This window comes from Venustampulla echinocandica, assembly GCF_003357145.1.
Source record: "Venustampulla echinocandica strain BP 5553 chromosome Unknown scaffold_0, whole genome shotgun sequence".
In the NCBI taxonomy this organism is placed as follows: Eukaryota; Fungi; Ascomycota; class Leotiomycetes; order Helotiales; family Pleuroascaceae; genus Venustampulla; species Venustampulla echinocandica.
Genome location: NW_022474205.1, coordinates 6,336,248 through 6,353,377, shown reverse-complemented (window position 1 = coordinate 6,353,377; position 17,130 = coordinate 6,336,248). Strand labels below are relative to the sequence as shown.

Genomic DNA, 17,130 nt, shown 5'->3' with positions numbered 1-17,130 from the left:
CAAGACATACAGGGCCCCCCCGTATCCCCCGGGCTGCCGAGCTCACTCATGGCGCGTGTCGAAACAATGATCTATGTGTCTCGCTTGTTTACATCTATTTCTGATCTTCTGTTTGCCAGAGTTTCTGGTTCTCGTCCGTGGCGCTGGTTAGTATGGCGTTCGAGACCATCCAAGTCCCGCGCAGTGATGCGGGCATAAGAGCCTATGTCGAACGCTACAAGAATTTCCGGCTTCTATCGCTCCAACTAGCCCCAGAGATGTTTGGCTCGACGTATGAGCGAGAGGCCGCCTTCACCGATGACATGTGGTATGGTCGTCTGGCCAATCCTCAAGCCACCACTTTCATCACCCTCCAGGCGGATTGTGTTGTGGGCACCCTAACTGTCGTTGGCCCTCTGCCGTTTCGCCCTGACGAGTGAGTATTTTCGAACATCAGTGGACATTGGTGAGGTCTTTTCATGGAATTTGGGCTACGTGATGATACTCATATACATGTACGCAAAATACTTTGTTCTGACAATATGCTATTCTCAAAGATCTCCTCCAGCAACCTACCCTAAGAACTCCCTCGCCGGCGAGGAGCCTAGGTACTGGCATTCCCGCATAGATGGGATATTCACAGCGCCGGAAGTCCGAGGACGTGGGGTTGCGAAAGCACTCATAGAGAAGGGTATAAAGTTTGGCTTGGACGAGGCCGCGAAATCTGATAAGGAATATGTTGCAAGCATTGTCGTGGATTCTGATAATGCGGCTGCCAAAGGCCTTTACGAGAAGTATGGCTATGTGACCATCAAAGAAGAGCCACGCTCGCCAGGTAGTGCTAGGACAGTGCTACTTATGGAATATTCTCTAAATCCTTAAGATATGCTATAGCTCGTGCCTAGGAGATTGCCAGGCAGACTGATACCATCGTGTATATTTATGGCTTGGCGGCCTTTGTAACAGAAGCTAGCTGGTCAGTGAAGCTTGAATGTTCCAGCGGCCACCGAAACTCAGTGCTCTCCTGACCAGAAGAGCATCTTAGTTCCATTTCTAAGCACATATTCACTTGGCTACAAAATAGGAATTATATAATTGTGGTTTCTGGCTGTGATCCATTGCTCGTGGGGCTACCTAGTCACATGTCTGCATCCACAAACCGAGGGCCAAAACTTCGTTGTTCAGACTATGATCAGCGGGTTCTTTGCATCGGCTATGTTGAACATGCATAGGGTGTCAAGGCTAACCTTGGCTTGTATATTTAGCTGCATTTTGAACCTCGTGGCAAATCGGCTACCTTATGATTAGCCGTGACTAGTTTGGTTGTGGTTTGGTTATTATGGGTCTGCGATGGATACCGGGTGCTTCGTGTCGTATTTGATGTACAATTGATGGTAATGAATCATGGAAGTGGTATAGTTCAGGAGGAAAGGAGCGAGTACACATGCTAATATAAATCAATGCCCCGAGATAATCTCAAGTTTCAAGTATAGCGTTCCTACGAATTGGAGGCTGGTCTACAAACAAAGTTGGTACAACTGTAATAACGACTGATTTAAACCCAAGATCCTGAGGAATATCGACTATCTACCAAGAGGTTCTGATAATTATACTTCCTAGATGGCGAATGAGAGGCTTGAGATATTGAACGAGCGTGGTTGCTATGATGACGAGTCACGGCTCGAATATGGTAGGAACAGGTTCACAAACGCCGTTTCAGGAGGATTATATGGGGGCTTTCTATCGTCCGTTTTGAACTTGGCAATTCGATCGAAGCTGTAATAAATGATATTGATCACGTGATTATAAGTTTCCACTGGTCTACCTACCTGTCTATATAAATTAAAACAAGCGATTTGGTGGTTAAGGAAGACAACAGGCGGCCACTTAGCTAAGTGGTTCAGGTCAAATTGTCTTCTGGAGAGGATCGATAGGCCCAAAAAACGACAAAAACACGACAACAACAAAAATCGACAAGAGATGTAGGCAATCGACCAGGCCGAACTTTTTTGCTTCCGGAGTCTGTAATAGTATATTATAATTTTTGCTTATTTACCTGCCCTTTTAACATATACTACTTTTTTCCTCTCCTTCGCTTCGCTTATTATAGTTGTGATTTGGCGAGGAGCCGTTTACATAGAGCGGAGTTGCAATATAATTCTGTATGGAAGTTGGAGGTACGCGAAAAGTGCGGTGGGCGAACGGTCACCTGACCGAGACTTGGTAGTGGAGTGTACCTAGCGTACATGGCATTGGAGTGTGATAATAACACTCCTATGAGACTCAGCCCCCCACGTATGACTACGACGTATTCCTTTTTGGTTTAGTGCCCAAGATTTCCCCAGAGTCTTGTAAATACAAGCACCTGCCAGATCCCGAATACCTGCAGGCTGGAGCCGGCTCACATCTACGGAATACGTAGTGGATGTTCTGTGCTTTATACTCTTGTGGGACAGCGAGAGATTTTAACTTGATATACGTAGGTATTTCGTACTTATACGAAGTAATGGTGTGGGGGCACGAGTGCCTGAGAACGTCCAGTCCTGAGCTAAGCCTAAACGGTCTAGCCCCCCGCTCAACCCTTCAAGTCCAACTTCAAGAAGAAAGCAAGCACGAGACCCCTTTAAACTCTCTACAATTTCCCTTGTTTTCGCTCGTGCAGCCCGTTCTAAGAAAAAGCAACAACACTCTTCGGCATCAACAACCCGAATTGTCCAGTCCTGCATATCCAAGATTAGTTCCGGAAATTCATATTAATATCCTTGTATGCCGGCGCCATTGGCTGCATGGTGTTTTGCCACTTGACCCCACCATCGCTTCTCTCAAACCCCAACTCGTCAACAACTGCAACTGCACAACTCTGTTGCAACTTCTGCGTATACAGGTACTAGACTTCTTGTTTAAATCGCGCTGTGGTGGAGATCTGGGCTCCCGCTGTTGGAATAGGATTGTGTGACCGAAGCTCTCGAGCGTCCATTTCCTGAACCCGCCCTTAATAGTTTATCCCACGAAGCGCGCACAAGACCACGAAAAGTATATTGCTAGAATTAGTGGGTTGGTCCTGCCTATATTTCAGATAGGTTATTAGTGAGTTTTTTAGAACTGTATTTTCCACATTTAATACTGATATTTTGTAGGGTTCTGTTATAACATCCTTCACCGACTTTTTTTGCGCCCACGCACACACGCCAACCAGCAGCAATGGGGGGACCATCTCAGCTAGGGGCGAGTACTGGCAAGGTTCGATTTATACCTCTCAGCTATAACCAAGTCGAATCGCAAACCACGGCTCTACGCCTCATTCTTACCCTCCGGCCCGAATGGGAACATAATGGGGGGAAAATCGAGTTCATACGGTTCACCGATGGCATCACGAACACACTGTTGAAAATTGTGAATAAGAAGCCTGGGCTTTCCGCAGAGGAGATAGACAATGAGGCAATTCTGCTGAGGGCGTATGGGAAGGGCACCGATCTGATCATTGATCGTGAACGGGAAACTCAAAATCATGAATTGCTCATGCAACACAATCTTGCCCCAGAATTACTAGCGCGATTCCACAATGGGATGTTATACCGTTTCATTCGTGGAGCTGTGACAAGTCCGGCAGATTTCCAAACACAGGACATCTGGAGAGCTATAGCGAGACGACTGGCAGAATGGCATGCCGTGGTACCATGTATAGCATCAGCAAGGGAGGCCCTATCCACCGAGATTAATGGGAGCGAGCAGCTTGGAATATCTGCACCAACACCCAGTAAAAAAGATCCTGCATTGCAGGCAGCCATTGATAACGCTGCTCCGGGAAAGCCGGCTCCTAATGTCTGGACGGTCATGCAGAAATGGATATACGCACTCCCAGTCTCCACAGAAGCACAAAAAGCTCGACAAGCAAACCTCCAAAAGGAATTAACTAAACTGGTTAGCGAGTTTAGCAATCGGCCAGGTCTAGGAAAAGACAGTGTGAGTTCTTCTTGCCACACATTACGCGCAATTCCTTCGCCGTTGTATTTGCCTACCCAGGCGCAAATGACTGCCTAATTGGATCTCCGGGGTCTACTCATTGTATCTTAAGAACCTGCACTAACGTGATCCAGCTTGTATTTGCCCACTGCGACTTATTAAGTGGTAATGTAATCGTGCGGCCCCGTCCAGCAGGAGCAGCAGAACCGAACGCGCCAGAGACAGTCAGTTTCATCGATTACGAATATGCAACACCCTCACCTGCCGCATTTGACATTGCTAACCACTTTGCGGAATGGGGTGGATTCGAGTGCGATTATAGTCTACTGCCAACAAAGTCCCAGAGGCGCGATTTCATACGTGAATACATCCGAAGCTACTTCACCCACTTGAAAAGTGGCCAAGCCGATAATGATGAGGAAACTGAGGTCAATCGACTTTTCGAGGAAGTAGATGTCTTCCGAGGGATCCCCGGGTTCTATTGGGGTATCTGGGCTCTCATCCAAGCCACCATTTCGCAAATCGACTTTGACTATGCATCATATGCAGAGATCAGACTGAGCGAATACTGGGCATGGAGGGAAGAGTGTGATGGAAGTCGAGCGGCTTCTGGGCGAGATATGCCTCTTAGAGAGCGACGATGGGCTCAGGAATCTTGAACCTGGATAGCCCTCCTTCTCAGCGATTGACGAAGTATATGACCGTTTCTGCCTTCACGCAGGTTTTGCACATAGCGATGGGATATACATATTTGATTTTGATTTTGATGATTGTTCTCGGCCTCAACGCCAGAAAACGAATAGAACAGCGTTGGGGAGTTAAAAAACCGCGGCGTTCGGTTTTCAACAACGGTGCCTAGTGCATGGTATAGCGATCATAGTACAGGATAGCTGCCTCTAAAAATTTATTGTGACGGTTGCGAAAGCATATTCTGGATAGGCATGACATTCTAGTGATACGAAGTAAGAGACCCTCAGAATTAACCTTAATGGAACCGCACCCCCCACTTACCTGCCATAAAAAGAAATAAGCACTACCCTGCGTTATCCCACAGGAGGGTTATGGTTTCATTACGAATCGCTATGAGTAAATCAAATACCAATGCTGCGTACGAAGTACGCAAGGGACAATTCCTGAAAACATTGCCGCAGTGGCTATGCCAGGTCACAATCTCGTCGAGTGCATGGAAATGTATGTGGGGCATTGATCTTCAAATTATGTATAAATGCCCTATTAACTAACAACCATGATGGTTCAGTAGAATCATCTTATAGGGGTCGTAAGCCTATTACGTAATTGAAACACTTTGTTTCTACAATATAATTTCATAAGAGCCCCTATTCATCCATTCGCAAGCTGTGCCTAGGTAGGAAAGGTATCTGCACCTGCGCGGCCAAAAATCCAATAACCACTGGCCGGGGAATATGTCCCCCCCCGGTTATCCCCTGGCGGAAGGGCGTGCCGATAGGGGGTTCACTAGAGCCGACAATTGCTTTATATTACTGGCTTCATATTTCTTAAGACAATTATCTGGTCAGGGTCATGAGCATTGTCGGATTGGACAGAATACGAGATTCGATCAATCTCGCACTAAATTCGGCATCTGATTTTAAAGATAGAGTTGAAACGCGATTCGACCGCCACAGTCAGCCATCTTCAGATAATCGGACGATCCCCGCATGGGCGTCAAACAACTGCGGCTGCGTTTCAAGTTGGGCTCATCGTTCAATTCCAAATAATAAATAAAATTTTGTACCGAGAGAGTGTTCTCTTGGCTTCATAGCATCAAACCCCTTGCCTCAATTGCCTGATGCAGTTATACGGCCCGCTGCGCCCCAGGTCTGTCCACGAGTCAATGCTCACCTGGCAAGCTCCCAAGAGCGTTACGTCTGAACTCACCGGCATCCCAAGATGGAGATTCCACAGGGTCTGAGGGATATCGGTAACTTGAAACGGTGTAACTACCTAACTGAGACTGCAAAAGACTTGGAGTTTCGGTGACGGTCACGGTCAGGGTGGTGGCGGCATTTGCCATGTGTTGGCCCTGCTGAGCCGCACACTACAGGGCTGTAGCCCGGGGAAGGCGTTATTACGCCCGTCCTTTGGTTTGGATCCTTTTGCTCATAGGCTTGTAAATCGATAATAGGCTAGTATTTGATAGTACGGCGTTAGATAGCCACTCTTGGCAGCTCTTGCTCAGTCTGGTCGTCCTCGTTAGTCACCGGCGGACGTAGAGCGTTTCTTCAGGAAGAGGAACAATTCAAGAGCGGTGTTTAAGTAGACATATAATAAGCTTTTAAGTTGTGGAACGACCAAAACATTGCCTATTATTAGAGGTCGAACTGGCCGTTGCTGTGAACCAAAACTAGGCAACTCGTGTCTCGATTCCGGTCTAGGGGCCCATGTGCCATGTGCCATGGAAGCTTCGGTGCAGTAGCCGCAGGTTGATCATAGGTGTGAGGGTGTCACAGCACTGCTCTGTACTCAATACTCCGGCCATGCGTTCTTTTCTTGTGGAACAGAACACCTTAAGTCTTAACCGCAGGAGACTCGTAAACGTTGACCAATCCACATCACCTCGGAGCGCATGCCGAGCTTTTCGGGGACCTCGGCAGAGTGCTCGTGCTCGTGCTCCGTACGATCTTTTGCAGAGAGGTTCCCGGCCGGTGGTAGAATATTGTCGGGATGCAGCCAGCAAAACCTACACTGATACCTACTACGCCACGGACGACTCCTTCTTGGGATTGCGGATGCTAATGCTGTGGCGTGAATGAGGCCCAAGATCATGCGCATCGCCCTGTTATACCCCAACATCACTGTGATTCACAGAGCTTCACAGTTGTTTCCAGGGTGCGTTGGATCAGGGTCGCGTTCGATAGAGTGCGTCGTCGTCGTCACCGACATTAATTCAAGATCCCATGGCGATGGAATAGAAACGCCTGCCTAGTTCTACGTACAGAGTTGTCGTCGTGCTGTCTCTGCATCTGCATACCATGGATTTCTCATGTGTTGTTCCAGGACACGAGGACGGGCGTTTGATTGGTCGAGGTCAATCACCCAAATTAGCAGACATAGCAGATATAGCAGGATCGTTTGATATGACCATGCTTCAGGAGTGCGGTCGTCTGTCACTATCTGATCTGTGTTAGCAACGTGAGCTTACCTAGGCGCAAAGTTCATAGACCTGCGAAGTATCTCTCTAGGATTCCAGGTCCTCAGGCCATCCTCCCATAACAGGTTCAATTTGAATTCTTCATGGCGTTGTCCCGATCTATTATCAGAACACAAGGACCCACTCGCGATTCGCGCTCCATTTGTCTGGGCGGGTTTGCCTGGGCGGCCTCGCCGCCTCGACCATAGCCTCGTCCTCATCCCCATCCTCAGGGCTCTTCCAAGCTCCAAGCACCAAGCTCCCACAAGGCCCCGAGCATGGATGCCGGTCCCAAGATTTTAAGGTTCCTGTTGGCCGGAATACCATATTCTGACCTCTGATGTCCCCTCGCGTGGCTGACGATGGGCAAGGAACCGGCTCGAGAGGATCGCCCTCGAGTCCCAGAGCCCCTAGCCCTATGGAATGCCGAATATCTCCATAGGGAGGGCCCCCTGCTGCTCCAGGGAGGCTCAGACCGGCTGCCTAGCTCACCCACAGACGATGGATGTGTGTTCGTCAGGTTGACTACTGTTAAGCGTGGACTGCTTGGAAGCTTTGGTGTGGAGATGGCGGTTGCATTGCAGGAGATGCCAGATTGCGTCCACCCCAACTAGCCCACGTAAGGTCTGTAGCTTAATAAAACGTCCGTAGGTACCGCACGAGCCGGTACATAGTGACAGCGATGCTTACTTCGAAGGGAGTATATGTCTGGAGGCTGGGGGCTAACAGTTGGCCCGATCGAGTAATTTGCGGCGCTAGCGCGCTTGAGCGAGGCGTGGGAAGGGGCAGGGTCAGGAGCAGGAGCAGGGGCGCTGATCTGCCATCGGCGCCATCTTGTGCTTTGTAGGATCAACGTCTTCCAAGCACGTCCTTCCTCCTGCTCTCCTAGATATCTCAGAATACTTTAATAGGCGACGTTCCCGCCCCGCCATGATCAAGCGAAGAAGCGAAAAAGAAAGGTTATCAGATCTTCAAGGCGATACTGATACGAGGAACCTATTAAAAGACAAGGCCGCAACAAAGTATGGACTCAGCAGCAGATAAGGAGGAGCGCAAGCGCGAGGTATATATATCCAGATGAGAATACATGATGTATATACGAAGAGACTAACATAGAGTCCCAGTACAACCGACTTGCTCAACGCGAATTCCGTAAGATATATCCCCCACCCCCAAGAGACACCCATATGTTCCCCCCCACTAACCATATTGCTAGGCCGCCGAAGAAAGGACCACCTTAAAAATCTTGAACAGGCACAGAGGGAGCAAAACTCGGTGCAATCAGAAGAGATTGAACGCCTAAGATATCAAAACGATGAACTTCGCCGAGAAAATGAAGGTCTCAGAACGCAGCTCTATGGTCATTCAGCGCCACCCTCTCACGCGCTGCTAGCTGCACCGATCAATGTATCAGGCGAAGGTCGCGCTTACTCGCTCTCTCCCTCGGTCTCAGGGGCTTCGCTCCCGGGAACCGCCAGCCCTCCAGCATCTTTGGCTTCAGATATGATGCCATTGTCATCTCTTTCCCTAACGTCGTCCATGTTAGTCCCAAGCATGTCAGCATACACCGACCACTCAGCCATGTCATCTCAGCCATATTCAATGGTACATCCATCCGGGCTCCGTCACAATTCACAAAGCTCACCTGAGTCATCAGGGTTTCGAAGTTCTGGACCTGCAATGGGAACCCATTTTCAGTCTTTGAACATATCCGAGGCTCAATCAACCCAAGTGCCACGAAGCCATCACAGGGATCATCCAAAGTATGGTAGCAAGCTTGCCTGGCCTACTTTTCGCCATTACTGACATCGCTAAAGCAGTCTGGTAATTGCTCCTCACGACCGAAACACTGCCCGAGCCGAGATCAATCAGATATTCCAGCCCTTGTACTCTGATCCGTCTATCACCTCAAATCCGGAAAGACATCTTGCGGTTTTACGATCCTTGAGCTCCAGTTTACCAGGTGCGTTGAAACCAAGCAAAGCACAGCTGGAAACACCGCATTATTGGGGTATCGACATGATAGCATCGCCTTCCCTGCGAGAGAGGCTATTAACGGTCACTCCGGATGTCGCCCAAAGCTTCGTTACAGAGATTGGTATCACGGGGACTGAACGAGAGGGTATGGAACAGCTGACCATCTGGGGAGATGATGCGCTCAATGAGATGTCTTGGGAATTTTCACAGGGCATTCTTGAGCGTTGGGGGTGGCTGCTGGGGCGGGACTGGGTCAATCGGGCAAACGATTGGCGGCGACAGAGAGGAGACCCCCTTCTACCAGAGTGGTGAGGACGTTTTTGAGGGATCTTGTACTACGTAGAAGTTAGGCAAACAAGGAAGGGCATAGCGAGGGCGTCTGGAATATCAAAAGGGATTGGGGAATAACGAAAGTTCAATAATAGAATAGACGGTACACACGTACATGGGCAGATGACTACCAGAAACCAGGAAGAATATCACTGAATCACTTTCTTCGTCAACTCTTCAGGGAGCCTCCAGTGTAGCATGGGATGGCGCAACTGGGCCATCGATGCACACACGTAGCATATAAGAATTTCGTGTCCATTAAATGCTGTGGAAGCCAACCAAGGCCATTCGGGACGACATACCGGCATCCTAGAATTGTGCTCCGCAGTAAAGTCCCAATGACAGAAAGGGATCGCCAATCAAGTAGGCTTAATGGCTTGGCGATTCTTGGAAATCACTACGGAGTATTGGTGTTGAATGGTTCTATGCAGTTGATGCAAGGTGCTAGAGTAATTTTGAACCAGGGCGTTGTGTTTCGCTCCTGTTAACTGGGTGGGCTGTGTACTAGAGAAAACACAGCTAATTCATAGCATTAATACCTTGGTACTGAACTCGGCAGGGCAAGGATACGTACTAGAGCGGCGCGACAGGCTGACACTACCGAGTACTATACATGGGTCTAAAGAGACCTGGGAAGATTATTAGGTTGCTTGAGCCGAAGTTGAGCGAGATCGACGGCGCTATGTTACCAACCGATAACGATATGCATTGCAGTTTGCATTATAAATATGTTTCACCTGTGGTGGTGATGTGGCCTGCGTGACGAGCTTCCTGAAATAACTCGACTATGCGGAGAACGAGGTACAAACGCCATCTGCGCCGCCTACGCAAGAATACCTTTCAAACGTGTTGCAACATTTGCCATCAATTGACTTGTCTCCTCCAAATAAAGGCCGTTGCCTCGTGTACCGATGCGTGCTCCTAGTCTCCTAGTAGAATCATGGTCCTTGAGAGCGAGTACACCGCAAGAATGAACGTGCCTCAAACTTGCGTTAAGTGGGATACAACCTGCAAGGATAACACGAGATAGGCCCAGCAACCGTTGGAAAATGGGATAGTGACCGTGACAGGCGTAATTCCAAAATCGGATGCCTAATTGAGAATACGTCACCGCCGCGAGTCCTGTATTTCTGATGCGCATTTTCGATTAACATCTTATGATTCTGCGCTCACCCCAGGATCTATAGATCCTCTCTCTGAGGATCTCCAAGCACTATTTTTGGAAGGACAGCTTTGGCATGCATGGTCGTGAACTCGCGACATCCTTCATGGCCGCTTCCACGAGAAGGAATTTGCGTTCCTGCTAATTGAAACAGCATTAACGCGAGCTCGCAATGAGACTGATCCTATCATCCTATAGACCACAATTGCATGGCGCAGCGTTGGAACTAAGTCATAGCGGTAGGGATTGCCGGTTCCATGAACCCAAGGAGGATGAGACAATGATTGTCAGATTTTTTAACCTTAAATCCCGCAACGGGACCTGGGCCAGGTCAGGTTAGACAAACCAACAAATGGAGCCCTGATTGCTTGCATGTTGGTGCTCTCCTTTTGGGACGAGGCCCTTCCCACACGCTTAGTCCACTGCCGGACGGAAGGTAGACTAACTAGGAGTCATTTATACCTCGTACACAGGATATGAACTATGAAGCTCGAAGACTTTATCCAAGCAGGTTGTCGGAAAACCCTTCTAAATCGCATACCCATCCGCCATCACTCGTTTCCTAACCTCCAAGCCACAATTTATCTCGAGGTTTGGCTTCCTTGGCTGTGCTAATTCCATCTTAAAAAATATGGCGGCAGCAGAGTATGGCTCTTATTCTCTTCGAGCTCCGTCTATTGCGTGCTGAGAGCTAAGCTGTGAACAGAGAGTTTTCGTTTAGTTATCCTAGGGTACTTTATGGTGCACATCGACGATAGCTCAACGATGATGCCCCGAGCTGAACGGTGAAGACTACCCTCGTACAGTTGTCCAACAACAGAATTCCTACCCCACCAAGATGTTCCAAAATTGGTAGTCCTATCCGGATCGCATGCTCAGCCGGGGAAATGAAGGACATAGTATAAGACGGAGGAGCAGTGGGCATGTTCATTGTTCCAACGTACCCTTCAGGCGCGACCGTAGAGAGCTGGATGTGACTAGCTTTTTGCAATTGAAGAAGTGCCCAGCTCGATTCAAAGGAACGGAATCTAGGCAATTACCAAATTGTTGATTGCAAGTTTCGCCATCTCCAGTATTTGTATGCAGCCATGGGTCTGTTCTCCAATGCAGAGTCTCGGGCCAAATGGCGTGCCGTTATCATCTAAACCATCAAGCCATTCATGGCGAAGCTTCTGGCGACTCTCTATTTGTGTAACCAAATCTTTCAAACCTTTATGTTGGAAATTGCCCTGCTCATGCCCATAAATGTCCACACGCAACAAAGCCCGGACGGTCTGTCGCCATTGTACGGGCGGCATCTCCACGGCGTTAAACATCAATTCCTTCTCTATGCAGGCCATTTCCCCCATAATTGAATCTTGGTAAGCACAGAGCCCTCCATAATCGTGAAACCTAAATGTTTTCGTTTGACCCGCAGCCACTGCTGCATCTGTTTCCTCATCGATCATTTTCAACAATCTATGATAGCCATGAGCAATAACCGGCAATAGCGTTCCGACCAACATGGTATTTTGAAAAGCGTCAATAGCAGGTTTGCGCTGTTGCATCATGGAAGACCCGCATTTGGCACACCAAATAGCATTTGAAGCTGTTCTTGCTGCTCCGCGAACAGTGTTCAGGGCTGAAACAACATCCGATGGAAACTGTTGAAGAGAGGATAATGAAAGATACATAGTGGCAAGACAGCTGCAGGGCGATCCCGTGCTTGCAATAGGAGAATCCCCGCTCTCAGGCGTGGAGCCATTCGAGGCTGCTGACGCTAGCGGTGGCACTTGATCGAAGATTGGATTCGCCCCACCCGTAGGACCTAAATCCATATCTGTAAAATCAATAGGAGCAGTCCCGAGGATGTTGCTAGTTTTGAAGTGCCATGTAGCGTTTTCATTCGCAATCTGTGAAGCAACTCCTGGCTTGGCAGGTTCGGCGGGAACCGCACGAGCCGCCTGTGTGTTCGTATAGTATGGCTCAGCTGTTGCGCCATCATAATTATAAAAATCGAGATCATCGGCGACGAATGGTAGTGGTCCAAGATCGAGTGAGTGTAGAGTTGGATCGGGCATAGGGTCGTCTCTGGTCGTCTCGATAAACTGCCGTTTCCTAGGTCGTCCCATAGGCTTCTGTTCGGAGTAATGGCATACGATGTTCTCTCGCTTGCAACGCTGACAGCCATCTGGGTCTTTTGAGCAAGCTAGCTTGCGATTTCCTGAGTTGAGTTGATTAGTGATTTGATCAGTGCGATGCCTTTATGTGCGGATGGTGCTGCTTACTACACTCGTCGCAGGCGCGATGCTTGACCTTCGTGTCTTTTGGAGCCGACGCCGAAGACATGGTTATAGCGCCGCAGGCCACGGGATCAAGGTCTAGAGATGTTAAGAACTGGTTAAAGAAATCGGACATCAGCGTATTGCGGGTGGTAACTTGTGGTTTTGGCTTTGACGTAGGCTTCCGTTGAGGTCGATCAGGAGTCTACGGAGTAGTCCAAGGCGGGCCCACGGTGGCATTAATCGCGCTAGCGGATGCGATAAGCTCAAGGTTAGGTAAGGCTCCTGGCGATAGCGAGAATGCCGATAAAAAGATTTCAGAAAATCTTCAGGACCCGTGAAATCCCCAGTCTACGTTATGGCGCCCGCAACGCTCGACAGAAAGCGCAAAGCGGTTACCCGCGATGCTTTAGAATTATCGGATGTGGACTCGGAAGCCGAATTTGGAGATGGGCTGCTCGAGGGTATCCTCTCCCAGGACGAAGATTCTGAGGAAGATACTGGCGACGAGGAAGATAGCGAAGGAGAGGAAATCGATGATATCGAAGAGCTTGAAGCCCTTGATAGTGATGAGATACCCTCGGAGAATGGCGATCCTGAGACGAAGCAGCCCAATGGAGATTTAACCAAGGGCAATGGCTCCTCGCTGGTCTCAAAAAGCCTCACGATAAGACACCAGCTTCTGGATGAGGAAGACGATACGCCAAATTATACGGTTGTCGAAGATGCAAATGGGGGAGAGAGATACGTTTACGACGAAATAGACCCAGTCTATGACTCCGACGACTCCGACGCAATAATCCCCACGAACACTATTGGAGATATTCCCTTGTCTTTCTATGATGCGTATCCTCATATCGGATATGATATCAATGGCAAGAGGATTATGCGGCCGGCAAAGGGCGAGGCTTTAGATGCCCTACTAGACAGCATAGACATTCCCAAAGGGTGGACTGGCCTTACAGATCCGGCTACAGGGAAGCCCCTCAATTTGAGCCAGGAAGAGTTAGAAATTTTGCGGAGGATACAAACGAATGAGGTGCCTGAGGAGGGCTACGACCCCTATCCTGTAAGTTGAAGGTCGTAAATCAAATCAAGGATTATATACTGACTCTCGCAGGCAACCGTTGAATATTTCACTGGGATCGAAGAAACCATGCCTTTGAGTGCTGCTCCTGAACCAAAACGACGATTCCTTCCATCAAAACATGAAGCGAAGAGGGTAATGAAGATTGTTCGGGCCATAAGAGAAGGAAGAATCCTGCCATATAAGCCACCCCAAGAGCGTGAGGAGGAGGAGGAAGAAGAGAAGCACTATGACATTTGGCAGGATGAGCAACCACGGCCAGACCATATCATGAATATCCCAGCACCTAAAATGCCGCCTCCCGGGTATGACTTGAGTTACAATCCACCTCCCGAGTACCTTCCTACAAAGGCAGAGAAACAGGCTTGGGAATCGGTCGATCCAGAAGACAGAGAAAAGGAGTATTTACCCACAGCATATGACTCCCTTCGGAAAGTTCCAGCATACGACAAAATCATCAATGAGCGGTTTGAGAGATCTCTGGATTTGTACCTCGCTCCCCGGGTCCGCAAGAACAGACTTAATATTGACCCAGCATCATTGCTACCAAACTTACCGAGACCAGAAGAACTCAAACCATTCCCAACTGTGTGCTCGACATTATTCCGTGGTCATGAGGGCCGCGTACGGTCTTTGGCGATTGATCCATCAGGTTCCTGGTTGGCGAGTGGTGGCGATGATGGAACTGTCCGCGTTTGGGAGCTACTAACGGGGAGACAAATATGGAGTGCAAAAATCGGCGACGAGGAGGCTGTCAACACTGTCAGATGGCGGCCAGGGAGGGATGCAGTTATTCTTTCTGCAGCTGCTGGAGATGACGTATATCTTCTTGTGCCACCGATCGTCGACAATGAAACCGACGTCGCAAGTCGGGAGATTCTGGATAAAGGCTTTGGCCATGCAACAAATGCGGTCCAAGAACTTACTGCGAACGGTGCCAGGAAGGAGCCCGTTGCCAAGTGGACTCGCCCCGGGTCACGTCTTGAGGATGAGGGAGTGCTTATCAAGATCACATTACGAACTACTGTCAAAGTTATCACCTGGCATCGTCGCGGGGATTTCTTCGCAACCGTGGCTCCGACCGCTCAAAAGAGCGCCGTCGCAATTCATACTTTGTCAAAACATCTTACCCAAATCCCATTCCGCCGTCTTCCAGGTATCGCGCAAACAGTACAATTCCACCCCTCTCGGCCTCTTTTCTTCGTTGCTACACAACGCACCATTCGAAGCTATGATTTGCAAAAGCAGCTGCTTGTCAAGATTATCCAACCTGGCGCCCGCTGGATCTCCTCATTCGATATCCACCCTGGTGGAGACAATCTCATTGTTGGATCTTATGATCGACGTCTCTTGTGGCATGACCTCGATCTTTCAACGAGGCCCTATAAGACAATGAGGTTTCATTCGAAAGCCATCCGTGCAGTGAAGTACCACAAGGGCGGGTTTCCATTATTTGCAGATGCCAGTGATGATGGCAGTCTGCAGATCTTCCATGGCAAGGTGGTCAGTGACCTGATGGAAAACGCGACGATTGTGCCAGTGAAGGTGCTGAAAGGACACAAAGTAAAGAATGCTTTGGGAGTCATGGATATCGACTGGCATCCAAGGGAGCCTTGGTGTGTTAGTGCTGGAGCGGATGGAACCTGCAGATTATGGATGTGATACCCTGTGCTTGTAACTCATAGCAGAGGCGTTGTCGGCAGGAACATTTCAATGCAAACAACTGTTGAAATCCTTAACGCTATTTATTACATGCTCTGATTGACCTACAGACTGAGGTGGAATTAGGTGGGTGATTGACTAGTCCATCATAGACATATGTTGATCATCCTTTCTTGTAATCGCATTATTGTCCGCACATGTTGTTTTGGTTGAACTATGAACTATCCGCGGCATAACGGAAGTCGATATGCAGGGTGGTCGGCTACATGGCGTCCCGACTGAAAGAGGGGCAAACACGAAGTTCTTAAACTTTCTTCCCTCGTAAACCTTTCCAACCTCATTCCGCTTCCAATCCAACGCAACCCATTTCGATATCTATATCAGATCTTCCCAAAGCCTAACCCCAGCCATAATCCCAGAGCCCACAAGATGTCAAAGCTAATCCCCGCTTTTCTTACCAACGTAGGTTCCACCCCACGTGCTAATCACCACTGGATCAAACAAGACAACAAGTTCCTCGGATTTCTGAACTTCATTTTAAACCTATAGAAGGAATGGAATTGGTGACCTAACAATACATAGGTCGTCCTTGACCCTGCTGTCTCCATAGGATCGGTTTCTAACGGCGCTCCTCTCACCATCGCTCCATTCTCTGTGCCCAATGGCTTCTTGCGTTCCGAGCCTGGTTATCCTCTCCAAGTCGATGCGGTGTTTACCCATGGCTTTGATTTCATCCGACAGGATCCGTCTGGGAAGCATTTGGTAAGTGCCACCCATATCCCACCTTTGGACAGTAGGAACAGATGATATGATTCTTTACATGCCATCGCTCAATGTCTCGATTTGAAAAGATGATCTTGGAGTATGCCGGTTGCCATTGTCTTTATATATTTTGTGAAGGCCTCCCAGCTAACAAGAAAACTACAATCAGCGCCTCGATGTTAGTAGCGTCCTAAAAGACAAAAGCGGCGCGACCATTACCTTTAAGTATACCGGAGTTGTTGCTTTTACTCCTGAGATAGGCGCCGTTTTGGGAGGCGCACCAGATGCAAAGACCACCGAATTCGGACAAGTTGGTAAGCTCTAAAACTTTTGAAAATGGTGGGAAGTGGGGCTAATCTTGGTAGCCACGCATGTAACTTTCGAGACCGGCAGCGATGAATTGAGGGCTATGGGGGAAAAGATTTATGTTGGTACTGGACGGTTTGTTGTCGAGGCTGGGAAACCCACTGTTGTTGAGTATAAGATCAGTGAGGTTGTGGCTTAGGTGTTTCGAGAGGATGAGAGATGTGAGTGGAGGCGTAGTTTTTCAAACATCATGATGTCACTCTATAGATGTTCATACGAGACAAGGTGGTTCAAATGATTTAGTTGATCCAGATGCTTGATCATTTTCGACCGTTGTAGTCATCTCTAGCTAAGATGTGTGCGTCCCTTATTGGAAATCAAAAACGCCATGCTTGCAGAAAAATGCGATAACGCTTCAAACCATGCAAACAGATTAATTCATTCAATGACTTCAGCCCGCAAGACAATTCTACGGTTTTCCCTCCCATCT

General features: G+C 48.7%; 5 protein-coding genes across 5 annotated transcripts; 4 read left to right on the top strand and 1 right to left on the bottom strand.

Moving 5' to 3' along the window:
- Positions 1-257: 257 nt before the first annotated feature.
- On the top strand, positions 258-861 carry BP5553_01968 (Acyl-CoA N-acyltransferases (Nat); the record flags this gene model as incomplete). The annotated part of the gene is made up of 2 exons (XM_032010591.1): positions 258-415; positions 537-861. The coding sequence occupies 2 exons, from the start codon at positions 258-260 to the stop codon at positions 859-861; spliced, it is 483 nt and encodes a 160-aa protein (XP_031874645.1).
- A 2,319-nt stretch (positions 862-3,180) lies between these two features.
- On the top strand, positions 3,181-4,601 carry BP5553_01967 (Kinase-like protein; the record flags this gene model as incomplete). The annotated part of the gene is made up of 2 exons (XM_032010590.1): positions 3,181-3,942; positions 4,077-4,601. 2 exons carry the CDS (start codon positions 3,181-3,183, stop codon positions 4,599-4,601), a joined length of 1,287 nt encoding a protein of 428 aa, XP_031874644.1.
- A 3,516-nt stretch (positions 4,602-8,117) lies between these two features.
- On the top strand, positions 8,118-9,382 carry BP5553_01966 (Uncharacterized protein; the record flags this gene model as incomplete). Its single annotated transcript, XM_032010589.1, has 4 exons — positions 8,118-8,156; positions 8,218-8,245; positions 8,310-8,856; positions 8,914-9,382. 4 exons carry the CDS (start codon positions 8,118-8,120, stop codon positions 9,380-9,382), a joined length of 1,083 nt encoding a protein of 360 aa, XP_031874643.1.
- Positions 9,383-11,590: 2,208 nt separating this feature from the next.
- BP5553_01965 (Uncharacterized protein) lies at positions 11,591-12,890 on the bottom strand (the record flags this gene model as incomplete). Its single annotated transcript, XM_032010588.1, has 2 exons — positions 11,591-12,765; positions 12,830-12,890. 2 exons carry the CDS (start codon positions 12,888-12,890, stop codon positions 11,591-11,593), a joined length of 1,236 nt encoding a protein of 411 aa, XP_031874642.1.
- Positions 12,891-13,181: 291 nt separating this feature from the next.
- Positions 13,182-16,839, top strand: BP5553_01964 (Ribosome biogenesis protein ERB1; the record flags this gene model as incomplete). The annotated part of the gene is made up of 5 exons (XM_032010587.1): positions 13,182-13,892; positions 13,944-15,530; positions 16,155-16,334; positions 16,504-16,648; positions 16,700-16,839. 5 exons carry the CDS (start codon positions 13,182-13,184, stop codon positions 16,837-16,839), a joined length of 2,763 nt encoding a protein of 920 aa, XP_031874641.1.
- Positions 16,840-17,130: the final 291 nt, after the last annotated feature.